This window comes from Alosa alosa, chromosome 1, assembly GCF_017589495.1.
Source record: "Alosa alosa isolate M-15738 ecotype Scorff River chromosome 1, AALO_Geno_1.1, whole genome shotgun sequence".
Lineage (NCBI taxonomy): Eukaryota > Metazoa > Chordata > Actinopteri > Clupeiformes > Clupeidae > Alosa > Alosa alosa.
The window spans coordinates 9,487,825-9,509,650 of NC_063189.1; the positions used below are offsets into that span (position 1 = coordinate 9,487,825).

The following is a 21,826-nucleotide window of genomic DNA, read 5'->3' on the forward strand; positions in this document are numbered from 1 at the left end:
TCAGGCTAGATCCACTCAGCTGAGCAATCAGTTTGTAATATTTCATGGCCTGTAAAACTGTGAATGTGCCATGTCTGTCAAATCACAATCAGCTTCCAGGTACAGAAATGATGCAGAATGTAGCCATGTATCAGACTGGTACGAACCTCAGTTTACTCCTCATTTAAAAATGAGGAGTAAATTCTGCACGTTGGATGTCCTCAGTTTCCCCAAAACAAAGATGTGGTGTTTTATACATGACACATGATTTTATGGCCAAAACCAGGGCACGCTGATGACAGTCTGTTGTGTGTTTGTGTGTTTGTCAGGAGCTGGTGGGGAGCAATGCGCCTCAGAGGAACTGGAAGGGGATCGCCATCGCCTTGCTGGTCATCCTCTTCATCTGTTCGCTCATCGTCACCTCGGTCATCCTGCTGACCCCGAGTAGGGCCTACACACACACACGCACATGCACACACACACACACACACACACACACACACACACACACACACACGTGAGCACAGTGAGCACAGTGCAACTTCAGGTAGCGACACTGAAGTTGCACTGTGCTCATTACATCAGCCCACAATGCCCACAGATTATGAGAGTGACATTTCAAGTGTTTGTGTCAGGGACGGGAGCGTCAGGGAAGGATGAGGGCAAAAATGAGGGAAGAACAACATGTATCTACTAGACAGGGCAAAACCCAGAACGATCTGATTAAGGTCACTACCAAACTTTTCTCTATTGATTCTATAGTACTTTTTCGCGTAGAATCCATTTCTGCTTGGGACATTTTTATATCACGCATAGTTAATGAGATAATTTGCATATTTGAATACATTATTTGAGTACATTAGTGTAAATATACATAGTGTATATTTACACTAATTAAGTAAAAACATTCATAATCGCTTTGCTATGATGTTCTTGTAAAGGTGAAGTCGCACATGAACGAAAAAGGTAAAAAATTACATAATTTGCATAATGTAACTGCAATATCCTATCTAAAAACATACTTTTGTATGATCATTTGTTATATTTAATACAGTTTGAATATTATTTGGGCCTAAAGCCATTAACTTATCTATTTACAGCCATATTATCAGTACATTTCTTTATTATGCATTAATATTTGTTAATGTATTCAAACATGCAAATTATCTCATTAACTATGCGTGATATAAAAATGTCCCAAGCAGAAATGGATTTTACGCGAAAAAGTACTATAGAATCAATTGAGAAATGTTTGGTAGTGACCTTAATCAGATCGTTCTGGGTTTTGCCCTGTCTAGTAGTGTGGCATCACAGATAATAGACTAACATGTGGCAAGAGAATCTAGGCCTTTGGTCACAGATACAGATATGAAGCGTACAAACACACAGGAAGGGACACACTACAGGAGCCTTAGCTCAGAGCGCTAGATTGGAACATGTGGGCATGAAATATCAGTATAGAGAGAGCACACAATTAAAAACACAAGCATGCACACACAGACATGCTTACACATTCACTCAGCAGTGTTTTTGTGAGTTAAGGAAAAATACTAGCAGAAATCCTGTCACTCTGTCTTTCACACACACACACACACACACACACACACACACACACACACACACACACACACACACACACACACATCCAGTTTTGAGCCAATGGTATTGCAGAGAGGATGATGGGTTATTATTCAAGTTCTTCTGAGGGGCTAATATGACTTTAATGTAGATAATGACGGTGCAGTTTCATTTAGTGTACATTATGAAACCACAGCTGATCTGGTCATTCTTTAAACTGGCACTACATCAGAAATGCTTCTGCAGTCTGTTTGAGTGTTTTTCTCTCTTGTTCATTTGCCAGGTTTTCCCAATTAGCTGCTTAGATATGAAATTGTAAAGCAATCATGATTTCACTTTTCTCTATGTGATTTATGCAGATCTCAGCCCACTCGCCCTGTAATGAAGTAGCTCCAAAACTCCATTTGGAACACAGCAGGTTTTTTATAGAATTAGACTGATGCAGAGCCCACTGTCTTCAACTTGTAATTCATTTTTTTGACCTGGCTCTGTAGGGCTGAATTCTCTCTTTCTCTCTCTCTTGATCGCTGTCATGGGCTTGCCAGACCTAGTGCCCCTTGGCAGTGTCAGCCAATTGCACTGGGCTGGGTTGGGAGCTTGAGGCCTTAAACCCTGTAAAAGTCCTTGCTGATTTGGATCGATGCAGGCAGATCGATAGTCAGCCTAGAGAGGAGTGAGCCTCACATGGTGCCTATCCTCTTTTCCTTTTGAACTGGTATTTGCAGTCATTTTCTATCACAGACAAAAGAGAGATGGTGGCGTATTTGTGCATGTATTGTATGTGTGTGTGTGTCCGTGTCTGTGTCCGTCTGTCTGTCTGTCTGTCTGTCTTCTTCGAAATTCCATTACTGCACCATGTGACATGCTGCCCTTGCATAGAAGTCTGAAGATGTTTGATGTGTGATTTATTTTATGCATTTTACGCTTCTTAAGTCAGGAGTTATTTTTTTAAGATTAAGACATTTAGTGAGTTATTTCAGTTTTCATAACGTAGGTGGGGAGACCTGCTGTCTGCAGATATAGTGCTACACAGTACTAATGATGTTTCTTTGACCCAAGAATCCAATACAATCCATATTATTATTATCTGCTTTGTCATTAAGCCATATGAGCTTAGAAAGTCAGGCTGACCCAGCACTGTTAATGTACTTCCTTCTCACCTGTAGATGTGGATGACAGCCTGGCGCTGAAGAAGAAGATAACCGTGGACCACGTCTTCAGCAAAGACCTTGAAATCCACGATTCCGAGGCCACGTGGCTTACCGGTGAGTGCCTGTGGATTAGGCGACCTTTCCTTCCTCGTCTCCTCCTTAAGCGGAGCGCAGTCTTCCTGAGTGCTCAGCCCTCCACTTATCAGCCCGCACTCGTCTGAGGAGAGATTGTGCCATTTGACACCATTAAAATTCTCATCGCCGATCTCAGGCAGGTATTTCTGAAGCACCTCGAGCATAAATCCTCCTTTAAATGTGGCTTTAAGAAGCAGAAGCTCCATGCAGAGACTCTCTCTTTTCTATATCTTTTATTTTCGTCGCTCTCCTTTTCACTCTTGCAATCAAAAACTAGAACAGACTGTACAGTCTCTGTGTGCTCACTTCTAGTATTCTGTTTGTGAATATTTGCTAATTTATTGACACGCACAGTACAATGTAGCAGGAGTCAGTTATTGGTAGCATTTTATTTAACATCTAGAGAAGCATAGAGATTGACTATTGACATAGAATGGTAAATCGTTTTTACTTTAGCTTTGTTGAATAAGGCTAGTTTGGTGCATAACAAAGCTATGAACCGGAAACATGGTTCTTTAATCCTTCATATGCATATGCAATGCAAATCAGACTTTGAAATGACCACTAAAAAACAGGTGAACCTGAACAAACACTAACTATGACGCAAACCATCCCTGTCATCACTGCCCTCCTCCAAATGAAACGTTACCACTTTGTGTTGGAGATTTAGGTGGAAGTCGCTGGGGGCTATTATGTACAAGGCAGCCAATCAAGTCTCATGGAAACAGTGTCACTTTAAAGAAATTCATGCACTAAGAACTTCTTCGTCTGAACACTCACCCACCATGCTTGTGTGTGACATGGTGTTACGTGACATTAAATGAGCTTAATGTTTTGCTCACTTCATTAGATTAGCGTTAGTTGGTATGCATTGGTATTAATGCATTACATAGTATAAAAGATAGTTTTGTTACAAATATGGCTATGGGCAATTCCATGAAAAATTAAATTTTTTGTAACATCCATAACGCCAATAAAATATGATGGTATGGTATGATGTGAATGATTACATGAAATTTGAGCATTTGCTATTTTTGGCTGAAGAATGTACATGAGAAAAAATGCACAAAAAAGGAATGTTATCATTCACATCATACAAATGGCAAGGCATTTCACTGGCGTTATGGATGTGACAAAAAGTCAATTTTCCGTGGAATTGCCCCTATGCAGAAAAGAGCTCAACCCCTGTTGTTAATTTTCTGTTGAGGGCCTGTGCTCTAGAGGGGCCGTGACTGTCCTAGTCCCCTGACTTAAAGCTGATTGAAAATAAATTAAACACACAGATGGGGACCTTCAACCCTGGAGTGGGTGGTTCTGTTCCGAGAGAAACTCTCTGATGTCTTTGTCTTCTCTAATTGTACAACAACAGAACAGGAGACAGCTCTTGCAAGTGTTGTTGGAATGAGAAAGGGGGGTTACTCACTACTATGCAAGAGCACCTAATGATTGACACTAGTAGACTAGTTATCTATAACTTATAAGCCAAGGCATTTACAAATCATGGAAATTGGCAGATCATGTATTTTTTTAGAGATCATGTAAATATCAATTACATTAAATTAATTTCATATACCTTGAGGGTTATTTCTATTACAACAAATAAAAACAAAACACTGTCATTGCTCCACCAAAATGATGCCTGAGAAAATATAATTATGTGCAAGTTAATAAGCTGCTTAAAAAGTCAGAGGAAATGTCTGGCACCAGTCAAGTTTGTGCAGGCCAAAGGACAATCTCCAAAGCAGATGGGTCAAGATAATTAACCGCAAGAGCTTCCTGCCTCTAAACATACCCAGCAGTGCCTCACAAGAGCTGGGCAAGGCCTCATGTAACCCCCATTAGCATGTGCCATTAGCATTGACTGTTTCCAGATTAGCATGCCCATGTCTCAGAAAGTCATTAGCAAATGTAGTGAGTTTGTCAATGTGCTCTATTAATACTTTTTGTGTGGTCTGTATACCAAGTGTGCCTGGGTCTACTGAAAGGTAGACCAGTTTTACATGTATGATTGCATTAACCATGTCCAAATGGCAAAAACAGACCTTGCATATTGGTCTTGCGGTGGATATTATTCTGCACCCTACTGGTGATTTGTCATTTCTGGTCCCCCTCTTGGTCCACCATCATCTTTACTTTCAGTAGCTGTGCATTTAAAAAAAAAATCAACATTAAACAATTTCTTAATCACAAAAGCCTCAGTCAATTTAAGATGTCAGCCAAACAGATGTTGTCCAGACTAGAAGGTTAGTAATAAGGTGAAAAAAATACTTGGTCAAACTAAATATTGGTGAAAACAAATAAAGAGTAAATTAACAAAGAAAAAGTGTATTAAAAATGTCGGTAACACGAAAGACGATGAGAGTAGAGACCAGAAGAGCATTAGATCTACCTCCAGTGCGTTGACAGTAGTCCACTGGCTCTTTGCTTTGTGTGTATTGGATTATGGAGTTGGTGATTATAATGGACTGCCACCGTAAATAACTGTGCTGTATGTCCATTATTATATCATTAGGTCGGTGGGTGATTTGCTGAAATGTGAGTTGCGCTAGGAATTGTTAATTTGGCGTGGGGGTTATTGCATACTGCATACTAGAACAGAGTGCAGGACCTGACAGAGGTGCCATTTCAACTGTGTATGAAGAACACTGTCACTGTCACTGCTTGTGAACAATAGCAACAAATGCATTTAAAAAAAGACATTTAGAAACAGAAACAGTCTCATTAGAAAAAGACTGTAAGAAAAATGCAAATTTAAAAGTGTGGCCCAGCTATGCTGATTCTAAAATTCTCTTGTGGATGCCAGGCGCCGTGGCGATTTAAGGCGAAGTGGGCCCCTGGGACACAGCCCCATTCCTCTCGCCCACTCCCTCCCACAGCGCGGCCTTGATCACCCATTTAAAGCCGTCCCTCATCTTGACTATTCTCCGTGGTGCCATCTCTTCCCCGTGTGTCGGCCGCCCAGGCTGGGGCATCTCCCAGCCCAAATGAATAAGAGTAGCAGCTGCATTTGTGTGTTTAAACAGGCGCTGTAGTCCTGAAATGGATGAATATTCAGTTGTGCATATTATTAAAAGACAGACAACTCATTGCACGCTCTGGCAAAGTGCCCTTGGCAAGTTGTTCCAAACAATGCAACTAACTGAAATGCTTCCTGGAACACAGTGGAAGATTTCTAAAGGAGGCACTGCATAGTGTACTCTGGGTACTGTACGCTTGCCATAGTAAATATCAAATGACTGAACCACAAGGCCACAGAAACAGTTGCTTTTAGAACAGTGAATGGTTGTCAATTGCATTCTGATAGAGAAACCAGTATGGAGTCTTTTTTGTGTTTATGAAAATGACAGAAGTCCGTTAAAGCCTACTGCTCATTAAAGTCTATTGTTCACATTCATTGTAAATGTTATAAATGTGTTTAATTGAACACCAAAGACTTTCTTTTCTTTTTTCTTTACAAAGTTTTGACAAACAATATGCTGGTCTTGCTCTCAAGGAGAAAAGTATTGCTATTCTTCCTGGCTGAAGAAGACCAAACGTAGAATGAAATTCAAATGTTGGCAAAAGCCCTGAGACGGATGTTGAAGTTTATGCTAAAATGATGAATGAGTCATTCATCACCTGGCTACTGTTTCTGTCGCAGACAATGAGGTGCTGTACCGCACGCGATCTGGGGACCTGGTCAAACTCAACGTGGAGACCAACAGGACAGATGTGTTGGTGGAGAGCAGCATGTTTGTGAGTTACCGTGACACTGTGTCTGTTGCTCTGGGCTGTGGGTCTGTTTCTGCTGTTGTGACCATGTTCAGACAAATTACAGTCAAACCACAGATTACTATGTGAAAATAACTTGAAATTTGAAATGATAAAACTATGACATTTGTGGGTTTTTTTTCGCTTTGTAGAAGAGACATTCAGCAAGCCAGTACCAGGTGTCCCCTGACCTGACATATGTGTTGTTGGCCTTAAACATTGAGCCTGTGAGTTTCTTTCTTTATTTCATACTATTTTTACTACTTTATGTTTTATATTTTCTAGTAGATACTTAAAGGTGTGCAATAGTAGTGCACTGTTACATAGTGCAATGTTCTCCTCTGTATCTTTTCAGATCTATCGGCACTCCCACAAGGCTGACTACATCATCTGTAGCCTGTCCACCCCGTAAGTAGCCAGCTACAACCCAGTAGTGTTCGATACAGACTTCCAGTGGGTCTTATTCCACCATGTATTTGTTGATTAGTAATGCCTGTATGTGCTATGTCTTGCTTAGTCAACATGTTTTGAGGATATGTTTTTTGTCTTTTATCAGTAAATTTCATTACTAAAAACATGACAATTGATAGTCCTCCTTTCCTGTAATAGTCACTGCACTCCTTTACTCTAAAAGCAATGACAATTTTACTTACACTGCCCCCTGGTGGAATTTAAAATAGCCTGTCCACAAACCATCAAGTCTACAATCAATGTCCCTGAAGAGCCTTATATTGAATAGAATAGTTTGCCTCAAAGGCTTCCACTGTGTGTTTGGACTTTCATTTAAATGGACGATATTATATAGATATTTAAATTGTTTTGATGCCTCAATGCCTTTATGCCACCAAATGTCTTAAAAAGCAGATTTATTCCATTTCACACAGAGCCTTCCTCATACGTATTCATAAAGAATGAATGTGAATGAGACGGAGGAGGAAAGACTGATTTGTTTGTGCTCCTCCAGAGACGTCCATCCCCTGAACCCATCAGAAGTGCACAACAGCAAACTGCAGTATGCAGGGTGGGGTCCCAAGGACCAGCAGCTGGTGAGTCCCCCATTTTCAGCACAAACTAAACCACCTTTAACACACTTTTAACCCTTAAAGGTGTAGGTTTTTGAACGTTCTAAGTTCCGCAACAATTGAAGGTTCTAAAATTCTATGTTGAATTCAATGAACCCAGATATTCTTTAGAATGTTCATTTGTACTCCTTTAAGGGTTAAACACCTTTTAAAGGTGCGATTTATAGGATTGTTACCGAACGTTCTGTTGGCCAAAATCAAAACACTGGTGAACGTTCTCAAGACTACCAGACGCGAGCCTCTTCTGGGTTGCCAGATGTAATGAAGACTTAGCTAACGTTAGTTGACCTGCAGCTGCTTTAACGTTTCTCCAACCATGACCCAGCTACACATTACGGAAACAGTGAAAACAAAAAAATACCTCTAACCAACGTAACATATGTAGCTGAAGTTAGCGATGCAGATGAAGTTTAGCATAGGCTACCTGTTGTGGAGAAATATGGCCAGCTCTTATGTCAGACTTGATATTCTTCGTTTGACGAAGACGCCACCATCTCAGGAAGCTCCTCCGATGTCCACTTAATTTGTTTCTTGTTTTAATTTTGGAAATTTGCCTGCCTCTTTGTAGGCGTTCATGACTACAACTGACAGCTGTTGACAGTTGGCCTTTGCTAATTTGGCAACCCAAATAGGAGGACGCTACTAGCCCATTATTAATAATGCTATTCTAGAATTAATCGCTCAAAACAAAAAAAATTCCAAGAGATTCCAACCGTAACTGATTTTTTTTTTTCATGGGTTTTACGGGGTTTCACGGGTTAGAGTAATGTTGTCAAATAAGCCATTACTTCAATTCATCGTGTTTCCTCACTCTCTGACAACATATGGTGATCATTTTTGGAATGGTTACAGTTTATTTCCTACATACTGGACCTTTAAACCTTTAAACTACTCGCCCACAGAGAAGGAGCCATAACCCCTTTCTGGCTAAGTCCCACCTTACAAATGAGGGCATGGATGCAGAGTGGCAATTCCCCATGTATCAGTTTGTCAGCGAATCAGTGAGCTATGTTGGAGTGTCATGTGGGACGTGAGCTGTAGCAGTGCCACGGTCAGGGCAACTTCAGGGCCAGGAGTGCTCAAGTGACCAGGCCTCGGCAACACCTGTCAGTGTACCCCTCTTCACCGTGGGCCACGGTGCCAAGGCAACCCACGCCGCGGCAGATGGTTCTGTGCCGGCACGGCTCCAGAGCAGAGTGCCGGACCGTGGCGCGAGGTGCCACAACAGCTCTGACGCACTCTCACCCGTCATCAGAACGCCAGTATAACGAACCCTTTATTCTCCCCCTGGGCCTCACCACGGACTGTTGGGGGCAGAGCCTGCGAGGGGGAGAGGAGTGCGAGGCGCTGCTCCTGGTGTGGAGTGTTCTGGGTCGGAGCATCAGGTGTTGGGGCGGGGGCGGGGTGGGGGGTGGGGGTGGGGTGGAGAGAAACAGCCACAGCTCTCTCCATCTGCCAAGGGCAGTTAGTCTACAGTGACAGGGCAGACAACAGGAGTTAGACAACACACCATACATAGACACTGCACTGAAGGTCAACTGCTCCGCAGCACCCCAGGGAGAGTGAGTGAGAGAGAGAGAGAGGAAGCAAGAGAGTGGTGTTTGTGCGCTAGAGAGAGAGGAAGCAAGAGAGTGGTGTTTGTGCGCTAGAGAGAAGGAAGCAAGAAGGGGAGTGAAAAGACTGTGACAGAGAGGTTAATACAGTTCATACAGTGAATTTAGTTACAGTTGACCAATATGTTTGTAATGATTGAAAATGACACTGCCACATGGCTAAAGGTTGTAAGACAATGTGGTAGAAACATGGAATCAAAAAAGGAAGCGTTTTCCAGACCTGCAAACTCTGGAGTAGTGAAAAAGGTGACAACATACAAAACCCTATTCACTTCAACTACCCTGGTTAACATAGAAACGGTGACTGTAGCCAAAAGGTGACACGTTTGCAGGTGTGGTTTTCATCTTTTTTTAACATGAAAAATTAAGAAATGTTCATAAAAATGTTAAAAAGATGAAAACACTTCTTTCTTTTGATTCCATGTTTCTCCCACATTGTCTTACAACCTTTTGGCATGTGACAGTGTCATTTTTAGTCAGAACAATCATATTGGTCAAGAGGAAATCAACATTAAATCAGTATTTGCCAGGGTTATGAATAATTTTGTTCTTAACTGTACTTTCTCTATTTCTCTCATGTCCAAACACATACATGTCTGCATTATCTTTTAAATACTCACATCTTCAGGTTTTGTTTGAGCGTACATGCGGGTACACACACACACACACACACCTCAGCCTCTTTCACTCCCTTTCAGGTGGCTTTGATGAACTCCTTTCATCTGTCCTTCCAGTAGGAGCTTACTTGCTTCTTTTTTTCTCCCACCTGTGTCTCCTCTCTCTTGCTTGTTTTTGCGATGCTGCCTTTTTCTCTCATGTGAAAGCTGACATTCATGCCTGATTCATGAATCAGCAGGAACTGTTCCCCTGAGCTCTCTACAGTACATCTCCTCCTACTGCTAATTGCTGCACTACCACTCACTGAATGCCTCTCCACCCACTCCCATGGTGGCCATGTGGCCTTGAGGCCCCCATGGAGATTGCAGCTAGTTGAAAGGGCCACAGTGTTGTTGTTGTTGTGGTCGTTGTTTATTAAAGATTTTAAATTAATTCAGTTTAATTTTATGATCAAAAGATCAAGTTAATTCAAAAGGCCCTGATAAAAAAAAACACTTAGTTAATTGATTGTAACAAGCCAACAGTTTATTCCCCTGAGGGGCTGAGCCACCAAATATTTTGAGCTTGCTTATTTTTTAAGATTCTAGTTGGAAAATGAGGCCATCAAAGATGTTCCAATCCTAGTGTCGGGGCTGTTGTTGTCAGGGAATGCCGGACTGGACCCAAGTACAAGACTCCTCCAGGCAGAATTTCAAAAAACACACTTTATTAAACAATAAACCTCACCAACGGACAGGACTACTACAGGGTGAACAGAGAGACGATCCGACAAAGGACAGAGAAACAGGAGGGTAGAAATGCACAGACCAATTAACAGAAAGATAGAGGACTGGACGAAACCAACGAGACAATAACGGGGAACAGTTGTGGAAGCAGAAACGGAGGGAAAACTAACAAGACAGGAAGCACAGACCAAATGGGGAGGAGACAAAGACAGGTGACAGGCAGGTAAGCACAAAGCACATGGGGAACAGGCAGAACCAAACACAGGACAATCACAAAATGGCCACCAGGGTGGCACAAAATCATCAGTCCAGTCCAGTCCAGATCCTGACAGTTGTTCTGTCTTTAAGCACCTGGAGTCTTTTTGGCCTTCATTACAGGTAAAAGGGTGGTGAAATTGCCTTGTTTGAAAGAGGAAGTTATTTGTTGTTTGAAAAAGCTGTCCTTTGCAGTCTCCCAGACACATCAAACCACAGTTGCTGGTAGGTGTAGTATAAAGCCTGTACTCTGTCCCTGTCTGTGTGCAAGGTCGGAAAACCAAGCTTGAATTGAAAACTGAAAATCAAAATTGAAATGACTCCAGTTCATTCTGTTGGTAATTTGCTTCTGGAATTGTGCTGACACAACTACATATGTAAGGCAGCGTCTGGTGAGGTGTCACATCTCTACCTGGGGAGGCTGTTTCGTAGCATGACAGCATGCCAACGGCCACAGCACCCTGCACAGCCCTATCTGTGAGTGCCCACGACAAGGGTGTTTCATTATAGCCCCCCATGTCAGGGCATGTTGCATCCCTTGGAAGCTATTCTGCCTCATCTCTCATTGTCAGAGAAACCCTCATGAAACCACTGAGCTGTGTCGGCTAAGGGGGAACGCTACAGGGGAAATGTGTCATAATAAGCTTGAATCTCTCTTGTGGTTATACTGTATGTACTTTCCCTGCAGGATGGTTTCAAAGCCAAATCGAAACACAAAGTTATATCCACAATTATCATCCTAGTTTGGCCAGAAAGTCATTATTTTTGAAGACCATTTTCAACAAAGCAACTGCAATACAATCCACATTCAATTTATTTCTTATATATATATATATATATATATATATATATATATATATATTGATATATATTGATATATATAAATATATAAAATTGCAGTTGCTTTGTTGAAAATGGTCTTATATATATATATATATATATATATATTATGCCTTTCATTTTGATAGGACAGTAGATAATGACAGGAAGCAAGTGGGAGAGAAAGTCGGGGTGGGATCCGGAAAGGACCACGGGGCGGGGATCGAACCCGGGTCGCCAGTGTACGGTGCAGGTGCCCCAGCCAGTTGCACCACAGCTGGGGCCTCCATGTTCAATTTCATCAATAAACCTGGTCTGTGCAATGCTGGTTATATGGGTAGTATCCGTTCTCAACCATAAACCCTTTATAGCAGCTCAGGCTCCCAAACTTCAGTGGTACAGATCCCCAGCTGGCATAGAGGGACGTCAATCTGGGAGCCCACAGCTCTGGATGTGTGCCTGGCATCTGCCATCAAGCAACACTCCTACATACACGCACACTTACACACACACACACATGTGGAAACACATGTGCACACGTGTCCACTCACACACACTCACACTCACTCACACACACATACACACACACACACATATAGCACCACAGATGGCACTCGTTGCCTGTCAGCTTGTCAGCCTTGAAACGGTTACTTTGAGACTTATGTAATGGCTGTGTTATGCCTGTGATGATCCAGGGCCAGCAGTGTGGAAGAGCTGTCTTCATGTGGACTAAAGCCATGTAGCAGATGGATCACACTTTACCCTCACACACTGTTTTCTGCTGGGTTATTGTCACAGTGTAACAGATAAGGGGTGCTCTGCTGTTGCTCAGAGAAAATTATAGATCAGATGAACTGGTGAAGTAGATTGCCTGCACATAATCAAAATGCTGTATCACCTAAGCAGTTATATACACTAAGTATACAGATTTCATTGTGGTGTTTAGTTGATTGGTATGCTGTCAGGCAGCTTTGAGAAAAGCATGACCTTGGTATGGAAGGTAATGTTATTAAGTATCTAGGACTGTCGTAGATTTAGCTTGCACAATTCATTTTTAAAAGTATTGTAGCGTCGGCGCAAAAAGACAGTGTTAGCGTTCTCCCGCGAAAGGCATGCTGGGATACGGGGGTGAACATCTGGGGTTTATGTCTTTATATCTCCTAAGTTATAAGTGTAAAGTTAGCGTCTTTATTGTGACAAGTTTCCCTTTTAGTTCTCCCTCGTGTGTGATCCTTTTTGTGTGGGGGGCTGCGTCCTCCCCTGTATGTGTAGTGTGTGTGTCTGTTTGACCTGCCCCGTGTATATTGTGTTCTGTATCTTGGTGTGTCTTGGTCTTGGTCTGTGTGCTCTCGTTCTCAGCTAATAAACCTTTTGATTGGACAACTGTGTGTGTCGCTATCAAATCGTTACAGTATGTACACAGTGACATTAACAGTTGAAATGATCTGAAGGTATTACAGAGACCCAAGTGACCACTCTTTAGCACTACATATAACCCTCCAATATTTGATTTTGTAATTGGCTTCACAGGTGGAAGACACAACTTGAATGACAACATACAGTACCTTACTTGTGTGTTTGGTCAGTTACATAAACCTTGTTGTTGTTGGGTTACACTTTAATTGACAGTGTAAGAGTGACATGACACGGTCATGAACGTGTCATAAACAAATCATAAACGTTTATGACATAACGCTTCTGTTATTAAGTGACATTCAGTTTTTGTCATAACAAGTTAGGGTTAGGATAAGGGTTAGGTTTATGGTTAGGTTTAGAGTTAGGGTTAGCGGTTAGAGTTTCATGTGTCATGACAGTGTCATGTCACTTTTATGTCGATACTGTCAACTAAAGTGTAACCCATTGGGGTTCACAGATCCGTAGGAGGAGGATGTCTGTTTTTCTGTCAGCATACAATAGTGTCTTTCACATCAAATCAAAGACCCAACATCCCTGAAGAAAGTTTGTATAATGATGAGAAAGACAGCCTCGACAAAATGAACTGAAACGATGACCTTGTCTTTCTGCAGATTTTCATCTTTGAGAACAACATTTACTATCGAGCAGCGGTGAATGACAGAACCATCCGCTTGGTGTCCACTGGGGAGGAGGGTGTTGTGTTCAACGGTCTGAGCGACTGGCTGTATGAAGGTAAAGGCGCCATTCCTATCCTGCTGTCCTTCCCGTGACTGTCCGTTATGCCCATTTGTGAGACAAGGATAGTGGGCTCACCCAGATAAACGCATATGCATCCAATCTTTTAATACAATCGTTTTGTAGTTTATGTTTAGTTGAAGAAAGCACGTTGTGAACATGGTATTGCAAAATCAGTAACCATACAATAAAGTGTTTCAAAGTCTTTGAACAGACCTGTACATGCAGTGTGTGCATGACTAATGTGCTGAACAATAATGCACCTCTCATCAAATGATGTCTCCTTGAATGTTTCATCAAATGATGACTCCTTGAATGTTTCATCAAATGATGACTCCTTGTTGTGACTTTTGGGGCCCCAAATGAATGGTTTGATAGAGGGTCATAGTGGAGTGCAACGTGAGAGGAGATAGTGACTCAGCAGACTCATGCTGAGTGCTGATGTGAAGGTGTTGGACTGGAAGTCTCTAGAAGCCTATTACACATAAGCTTTCAGCCTTGGTCTGAGCTCTGCATTGGGCTTCACAGGGTGGGCCGGCGGGTCGCCCGACCTTATCATCCTCATCGTTTATTCATACGCTGTCCGGCGACCCCATCCAGGGGTCACGCCATCACATCTCGCTCGGTTTCATTCAGCAGTGGACACTCAATCAGCCATGTTGACAGTGTGCTTAATAGCTATGCACGCCCCTGTGATGAGAGGGCTCTCAGACAGCCGGGCCAGAGGAACAGTCTCTGGGTGGATCGCTTATGTGCAACGGGGAGCCAAGGAAAGAGCCAGATGATCTGGAGAAAAGGTCTTATGCTAATGCTTTGGTAGGAGAATGTGGAAAAATGAAGAGGAGTGTGGATGCATAAGAGCATGAATAAAAAGGCACATATGTTGAGGTACAAAATGTTTTCTGAATAGGCCTTTCAGTGGAGCTGATACCATAGCAGCATATTGTTAACCTGACTCTCGCCAGATGAATTTCGTTCCGCCTAGTCAGGTTAGCATATTGTAGCGTGTGTGGGGATTTGTAGTAAGTAAGTAAGTAAATTTAATTTATAAAGCACATTTAAACACAGCATAAACTGACCAAAGTGCTATACAGTGGATAAGTAAAGAATCAGTAGAATTGTAGAATCAGTTTTTCTGATGAGTAGTGGAGTACCTGTTGACGTACCCAGTGTTGATGTTGGCATGATGCATCTGATGTTGTCATTCGAAGTGGCTCAATAACAGTCACCACAGGGTCACGTTATGCCCGAGCAATCCACACACTATATTATGCCCCAGCAATCCACATGCTATATTATGCTATGCCCCAGCAATCCACACGCTATATATGCCCCTGCAATCCACACGCTATATTATGCTATGCCCCAGCAATCCACACGCTATATTATGCTATACCCCTGCAATCCACACGCTATATTATGCTATGCCCCAGCAATCCACACGCTATATTATGCTATGCCCCAGCAATCCACACGCTATATTATGCTATACCCCTGCAATCCACACGCTATATATGCCCCTGCAATCCACACACTATATTATGCTATGCCCCAACAATCCACACGCTATATATGCCCCTGCAGTCCACACGCTATATTATGCTATGCCCCAGCAATCCACACGCTATATTATGCTATGCCCCAGCAATCCACACGCTATATTATGCTATGCCCCAGCAATCCACACGCTATATTATGCCCCAGCAATCCACACGCTATATTATGCTATACCCCTGCAATCCACACGCTAAATTATGCTATGCCCCAGCAATCCACACGCTATATTATGCTATGCCCCAGCAATCCACACGCTATATTATGCTATACCCCTGCAATCCACACGCTATATATGCCCCTGCAATCCACACACTATATTATGCTATGCCCCAGCAATCCACACGCTATATATGCCCCTGCAATCCACACGCTATATTATGCTATGCCCCAGCAATCCACACGCTATATTATGCTATGCCCCAGCAATCCACACGCTATATTATGCCCCAGCAATCCACACGCTATATTATGCTATACCCCTGCAATCCACACGCTATATTATGCTATGCCCCAGCAATCCACACGCTATATTATGCCCCAGCAATCCACACTCTATATTATGCCCCAGCAATCCACACGCTATATTATGCTATGCCCCAGCAATCCACACGCTATATATGCCCCTGCAATCCACACTCTATATGCTATACCCCTGCAATCCACACGCTATATGCTATACCCCTGCAATCCACGCGCTATATGCTATACCCCTGCAATCCACACGCTATATGCTATACCCCTGCAATCCACGCGCTATACTACTATGGAGTTTATAATGATCCACCACCAGATACCCAAAGAGGTCTGACTTATTCTATTTGGGCGCCCCGAGCATAATCAGCGGGATTGGGAGTGGGTTTAATAACAGTGTTGGCCCGCGGATGAGCTTCTGCATAATCCTGCTGCGCAGCGCTGGAGACAGAGGACTCCGGCTTCACCTCCCACTACACTGTGTGAAACTCCACTCCAACCATGTCAATTCTCACAATCGAGCACCTACAGTACGCCCGCCTGTTCTCATCTACAGCATGTTAATGGGAAACAAGCCATTCACAAAACTGAAATACCCATTCTGTCTCCCGTTCAGTGAATTTCCCCTGTTTTGGATAGATTTGGTTGTCAATTAAAATCTCTTGATGATTTAGCATTCAATGCCACCTTCAGAGCTGTTGACACCTGGAATAGACAGCCGCTTGACGTCAGTGTTAGTGGGCATTTGATGTGGCCTGTCATAGTTGACTTGCTGGTGATTGGAAACTTGATGGCACTTCATCTGGATGATTCTGAGACGTTCCACTGTGTGCATTTAAGAGAGCCATCTGTCAGGATTTGTCAGGATTTGAGTTCGTAATAGGGAGGGCCATGAGGGTATTGGGGGCTGTTTTCTGCATTTTTAATCTTGGATTTCGTGTGTGTGTGTGTGACTGTGTGTGTGTGTGTCTATGTCTATGTGTCTGTGTGCGTGTGTGTGTGTGCGTGCGTGCATGTGTGTGACTGTGTGTCTGTGTCTGTGTGTGTGTGTGCGCGTGCGTCGCGTCGCGTGCGTCGCGTCGTCGCGTGCGTATGCGTGCGTGCGTGCGTGTGTGTGTGTCTGTCTCTCTCGCGTCGTCGCGTGGTCTGTGTCTGTGTAGCACGTGTGTGTGTGTGTGTGTGTGTGTGTGTGTGTGTGTGTGTGTGTGTGTGTGTGTGTGTGTGTGTGTGTGCGTCTGTGTGTCTGTGTACGTGTGCGTGCTTGTGTGAGTGTGTGTCTGCGTGCGTGCGTGTGTGCGTGCATGTAAGCAGAGATTACTAGAGAGACTGCCACGTCCAGCACCTGTTGTTGTTTGATCAGAGCCTCTGCCATTACACACAGAAATTCACCAATGTCATGTGCAATCACTGACCCGACCGCCAGCCAGAAATCACCAAAGCAAATCCTTCACTCATTGATTGATGATCAAAGACAACATCTGGGACGTGTGCCTGGATTAGGAAGCAGATGCATAGCAGCCCTGAAAATGTTGCTGGAGAAGTGTTTACTTTCCCCTGCCTCGATCTCCTACTGGCTACGGAAAAAAAAAAACATGCTGTTTCCAATTCTGCCTCCCAGACATCCCCAACACGGGTGTGTACACACCATTTGTTCCCTGGAGGATTTGGTTTTGTCATGTTGAAGTATAGCATTGCAAGAGTATTTCATCACTCTCAAGGACACAGTCAACAGCATTCCATTGTTGAAAATGTAATCTGTGATGTGTCGTGTTAAATGGTAAAAACAGCTAGCATGTGTCTTGCCTTGTTTGGGATTGTGCTGTGTAATGCAGCTTAAATTAATGTATCATATGTGCTCTAAATCAGTCATTCAGACAGTGGTTTAAGTTTGGTTTGGCTTTGCCAGATTATTCAATAACATGTACGCTTAATTATTACTTGTGTAATTCTGTTAAAATGGTTACTGATTCGTCCAGATGTTTTCTGATTCTGGTAAACTCATCAGTGTTAATCCCTAAGCATTAGTGTGTTGGTGTGGTGGCTGGACTGGTTGGATGCATTGCTAATTGGTGCATACCAAATCGTATGAAAGTTAGGTCAGCTTCTTGCCTCATATCCTGTTACCAGGTGTTCCTAGATTGGAGAGCAGTCTCTTACTAAGCTCAGAGGAGCTCACCTCCATGGTTCTGAGACCAAACCAGTGGACTGGTGTGGTGGTTGTTTTTCTGCTTGTCCAACCACTGGGTGTTGAAACTTAGATTACAACTCCTGCAACAACCGTATGGCTGCACTCAGGCAGGACTGAGGTGGTTTGATATATTTTGTCCTTAATTTCATTAGTGTCTATTAGTATTGATGGCATTTATATGCAAACTCATTGGGGAAACTGAGCAGGAGAGATGTAGGCTGGCAGTTTGATGACTTATTCACTGAATGTGCACCTATTACTACTCTGATCTGTACCCATCAGCAGTCAGGCTTTTGTCATGATGGATCAACTTTCTCAACTCAGCAGGTCAATACAGTGTAAACATGACTTTTATCTCACAGTCAGATGATTCAGTATGCCAATATGCTAATTCATTTGGAATAAGACTCCGGAACCAAGCCAATGCTCCTGCTGTCTGTTGTTGCTCAAGAGTCACTACTGCCATCTTGTGGACATGCCTAGACATCACAGGTGACTCCAGGGAAGTCTGCTTTTGTAGCGTCGTTTGAAAAGCTTTAGACAAGCCTTTTTTGTGTTGCCAGACTGAGGTGATTGCTGTGAGTGATTTCATTTCATTGTGGCTTTGAGGCCTAGTCCACACGTACCAAACCGATCTTTTTTTCCTCCGTCTTCCCTGGAACCATATCAATAATATTTGCGTCCAAACGGATCCATCTCAACACGACTCAACACGTTACTTCATACCCCAGGCCTATAGGTGGCACTGTTTCTTTACAGAAATTGACCAAAACTTGCGCTTTACAAACAGACAGAATAGGCCACAACGAAATGGCTAGTGCAAGGAAACCAGAATTGTTTGTGTGGACTGATGGTGAACTGTCAACTGTAGTCAACTGTAAAACTAATAAACTTTATTTTACGGTTTGTGAAGGGTGCAGTCCCGTCCTTTATTTGGCCTACTAATCACCTTTACTTTCTTTGGTTGTAGGATAGTCCGTGATTCACATTAGTTTTGGCTATCACCGCAATTAAGCTACTAAACTCAAGGCTTACCCAAGTTCTAGGCTATTCTGTCGCCACATTTATAATATTGCTATAAAACCTTCGTTAGTAACGGTCAATACTTTTGCCTGCATCAAATCGCGCATTTGCATTCAGTGTGCTACCATCGGCTTAACGTGAGTTCTAAGCGTCTTTGTATGCTTATATCTGATTTCACTCGACTGTGAATTCATGTATGTTGTAAGACATGTAAAATAAATGAATAACACTGGCACTACGCACAAATTAATGTAGCTCCTGAGTGTCAGTGGCCCATTTGCCTAATCTGCCGTGGCACTGAATTGTTTGTTTGACAGTGCTGTGAAGTCCATTTCCATATTTATGCCCATTCATTTGAGAAGAGAGAGATACAGACACTGAGAGGGAGAAAGAGAAAGGGAGGAAGAGAGAGAGAGAGGAAGAGGGGACCAAGAGGGGTTGGTGAGGTGACACAGAGAGGGAAAATGGGGATTTATTTGTGCATCAATTATCCAAGCATCAACACAAAAGGAACACCTTCAGAGACGTGTTCTCCAGAATGACACTGCTTTATCTGTGGACAGTCTTAGTGGGTGCTGAGACATTAAGGGAACTGGGTCGCCATTGATTCGCCTCAGTTTACTCGGGGCTACCATGAATCAGATGGGTCCCCACTCTCAGACTACTGGGGTATCAATGCATGGCCACAAAGCTATGGAGATAGACTGGCTTAATTAAGATAGCCATTGATGTGCGGGAGAGGGCTTTATTGATTGTGGTGTGTCCCATTGATTTGATAACCTCAAAGTACCATGGAGACTACTAGTGAGAACCTGAAATCGGTGAACACGAGCATGTTTTTGTTGCTCTAGACATCTGTTCTCATCTGGACACCACCACTGGTCTCTGGAGAACTCTTAAACAGTGGCCGCTGTCTCTAAATGCACATCTAGTCACAATGTGCAAATCAGCATCCCATGAATATGTCTGCGACTCTCTAGCAAAAAGAAAGAAATCATCACAGTGTGAAGAGAGGGAAAATGTGAAAAGTGCATTAGTCAGAGTCCTCTAATGGCTATAAAAGGAATCAATTGTGGCTCACCTCGGGTAATGATGGATAATGAACGGTACCAACTCCAAATGTGATGCTTACATGCTCTGTAACACACACACACACACACACACACACACACACACACACACACACACACACACACGCACACACGCACATACACAGACACACACACAAACCCATTCAATATCATGCACACATGAACCCATTCAATATCATGCACACATAAACCCATTCAATATCATGCACACATGAACCCATTCAATATCATGCACACATAAACCCATTCAATATCATGCACACATGAACCCATTCAATATCATGCACACATGAACCCATTCAATATCATGCACACATGAACCCATTCAATATCATGCACACATAAACCCATTCAATATCATGCACACATGAACCCATTCAATATCATGCACACATGAACAAACATGTAGACGTGCACACAGGCAGAAACATAGACACGCCACAGAGGTATTGCAGAGATGATGGATTGATGGCTCTGCATGCGTGAAAATGGATGTGATACATCATGCTTTTCTCCACACTGCATTTATGTACGCACCCTACTCCCATGGCTGCCATGCGGGCTGCATTCTGAGATCCCCATCCCATACCGCCTAAGCGCCTGCAGTCCATTCTCAGAACTCCGCCCCACATCATCCTGGAGCTATTGCCTCTGACCCTTGACCCTTGGCCCTTGGCCTTTGACCCTTGCCTCTGACCCTTGACCGCTGTGTAATACATTTCAGCTGGACAGCTTTGAAAAAGTCACCATGCTCCAAGAGACACATGGGCACAGTGCAGCACACAGCCAGTCGATGTCCAAGGAAATGCAGTTGAAACCGCTGAATGCATACCCTCACCCTGTTCTCTTGCAGAGGAGGTCTTCCAGACTCACATTGCCCACTGGTGGTCTCCTGATGGACACAGGCTGGCGTATGCCACCATCAACGACACACTGGTGCCCAAGATGGAGATACCCATGTTCACAGGCAATCCATACCCTGTGTCACTGGAATATCGCTACCCGAAGGTATCTGGCTATGATACTGTACTCTATCTTATACTCCTGTAAAAGCATGACGATATGACAGTGATATATTCCTTCAAAACCAAGATCAGCACACTTCACCTCATTCTGTATGATGGAAATGTATTGTGGTTTAAAAAGTATTCTGATGTTGCGTAATCAGAGATTTCTACTTTTATGACACATTACAGTGTGTTACTAAAGAAAGAATTCTAAAAAAAGCTGATTCTTTAAGCCAAGTCTCAGAGACACATTTAGTTTTTTTGAGCCTCAGGCAAAACAATCACACAAGCAGTCTCATTCCCTGGAGTACATGGAATGACTCTGAAAAAGACAGGATGTGAATGTCAGCTAATAATAACAATCCCAATTTGACATTTTATTTCAGATTTGTGTTCCACTGCTCTGACACAATTTAGTGCATCTCGAAAATACCTTGGATAAGCTGGTTTATTGTTATTGCCTATTATTATTATTATTATTATTATTATTATTATTATTATTATTATTATTATTATTATTATTCCCAATTTAGTCACTTAATGATGCCAAAGAGGGCATATCAGCAGAGGACACACAGTCACAGTCCCCCTGAACACTACTGGTTGAGTATGCGTGATTGAACAGCACACGAC

The 21,826-nt window shown here is 42.9% G+C and overlaps 1 protein-coding gene across 4 annotated transcripts in view; it reads left to right on the forward strand.

Moving 5' to 3' along the window:
- Nucleotides 1-21,826, forward strand: part of LOC125307926 (dipeptidyl aminopeptidase-like protein 6) — a 120,156-nt gene that overhangs the window by 86,170 nt on the left and 12,160 nt on the right. For all 4 annotated transcript variants that reach the window (XM_048264074.1, XM_048264066.1, XM_048264060.1 and 1 more), the window contains 8 exons: nucleotides 309-423; nucleotides 2,724-2,822; nucleotides 6,484-6,578; nucleotides 6,746-6,820; nucleotides 6,949-7,001; nucleotides 7,558-7,639; nucleotides 13,733-13,853; nucleotides 21,040-21,194. In XM_048264074.1, the coding sequence (XP_048120031.1) occupies nucleotides 309-423; nucleotides 2,724-2,822; nucleotides 6,484-6,578; nucleotides 6,746-6,820; nucleotides 6,949-7,001; nucleotides 7,558-7,639; nucleotides 13,733-13,853; nucleotides 21,040-21,194 (795 nt within the window). The remainder of the gene's footprint in view (nucleotides 1-308; nucleotides 424-2,723; nucleotides 2,823-6,483; nucleotides 6,579-6,745; nucleotides 6,821-6,948; nucleotides 7,002-7,557; nucleotides 7,640-13,732; nucleotides 13,854-21,039; nucleotides 21,195-21,826) is intronic.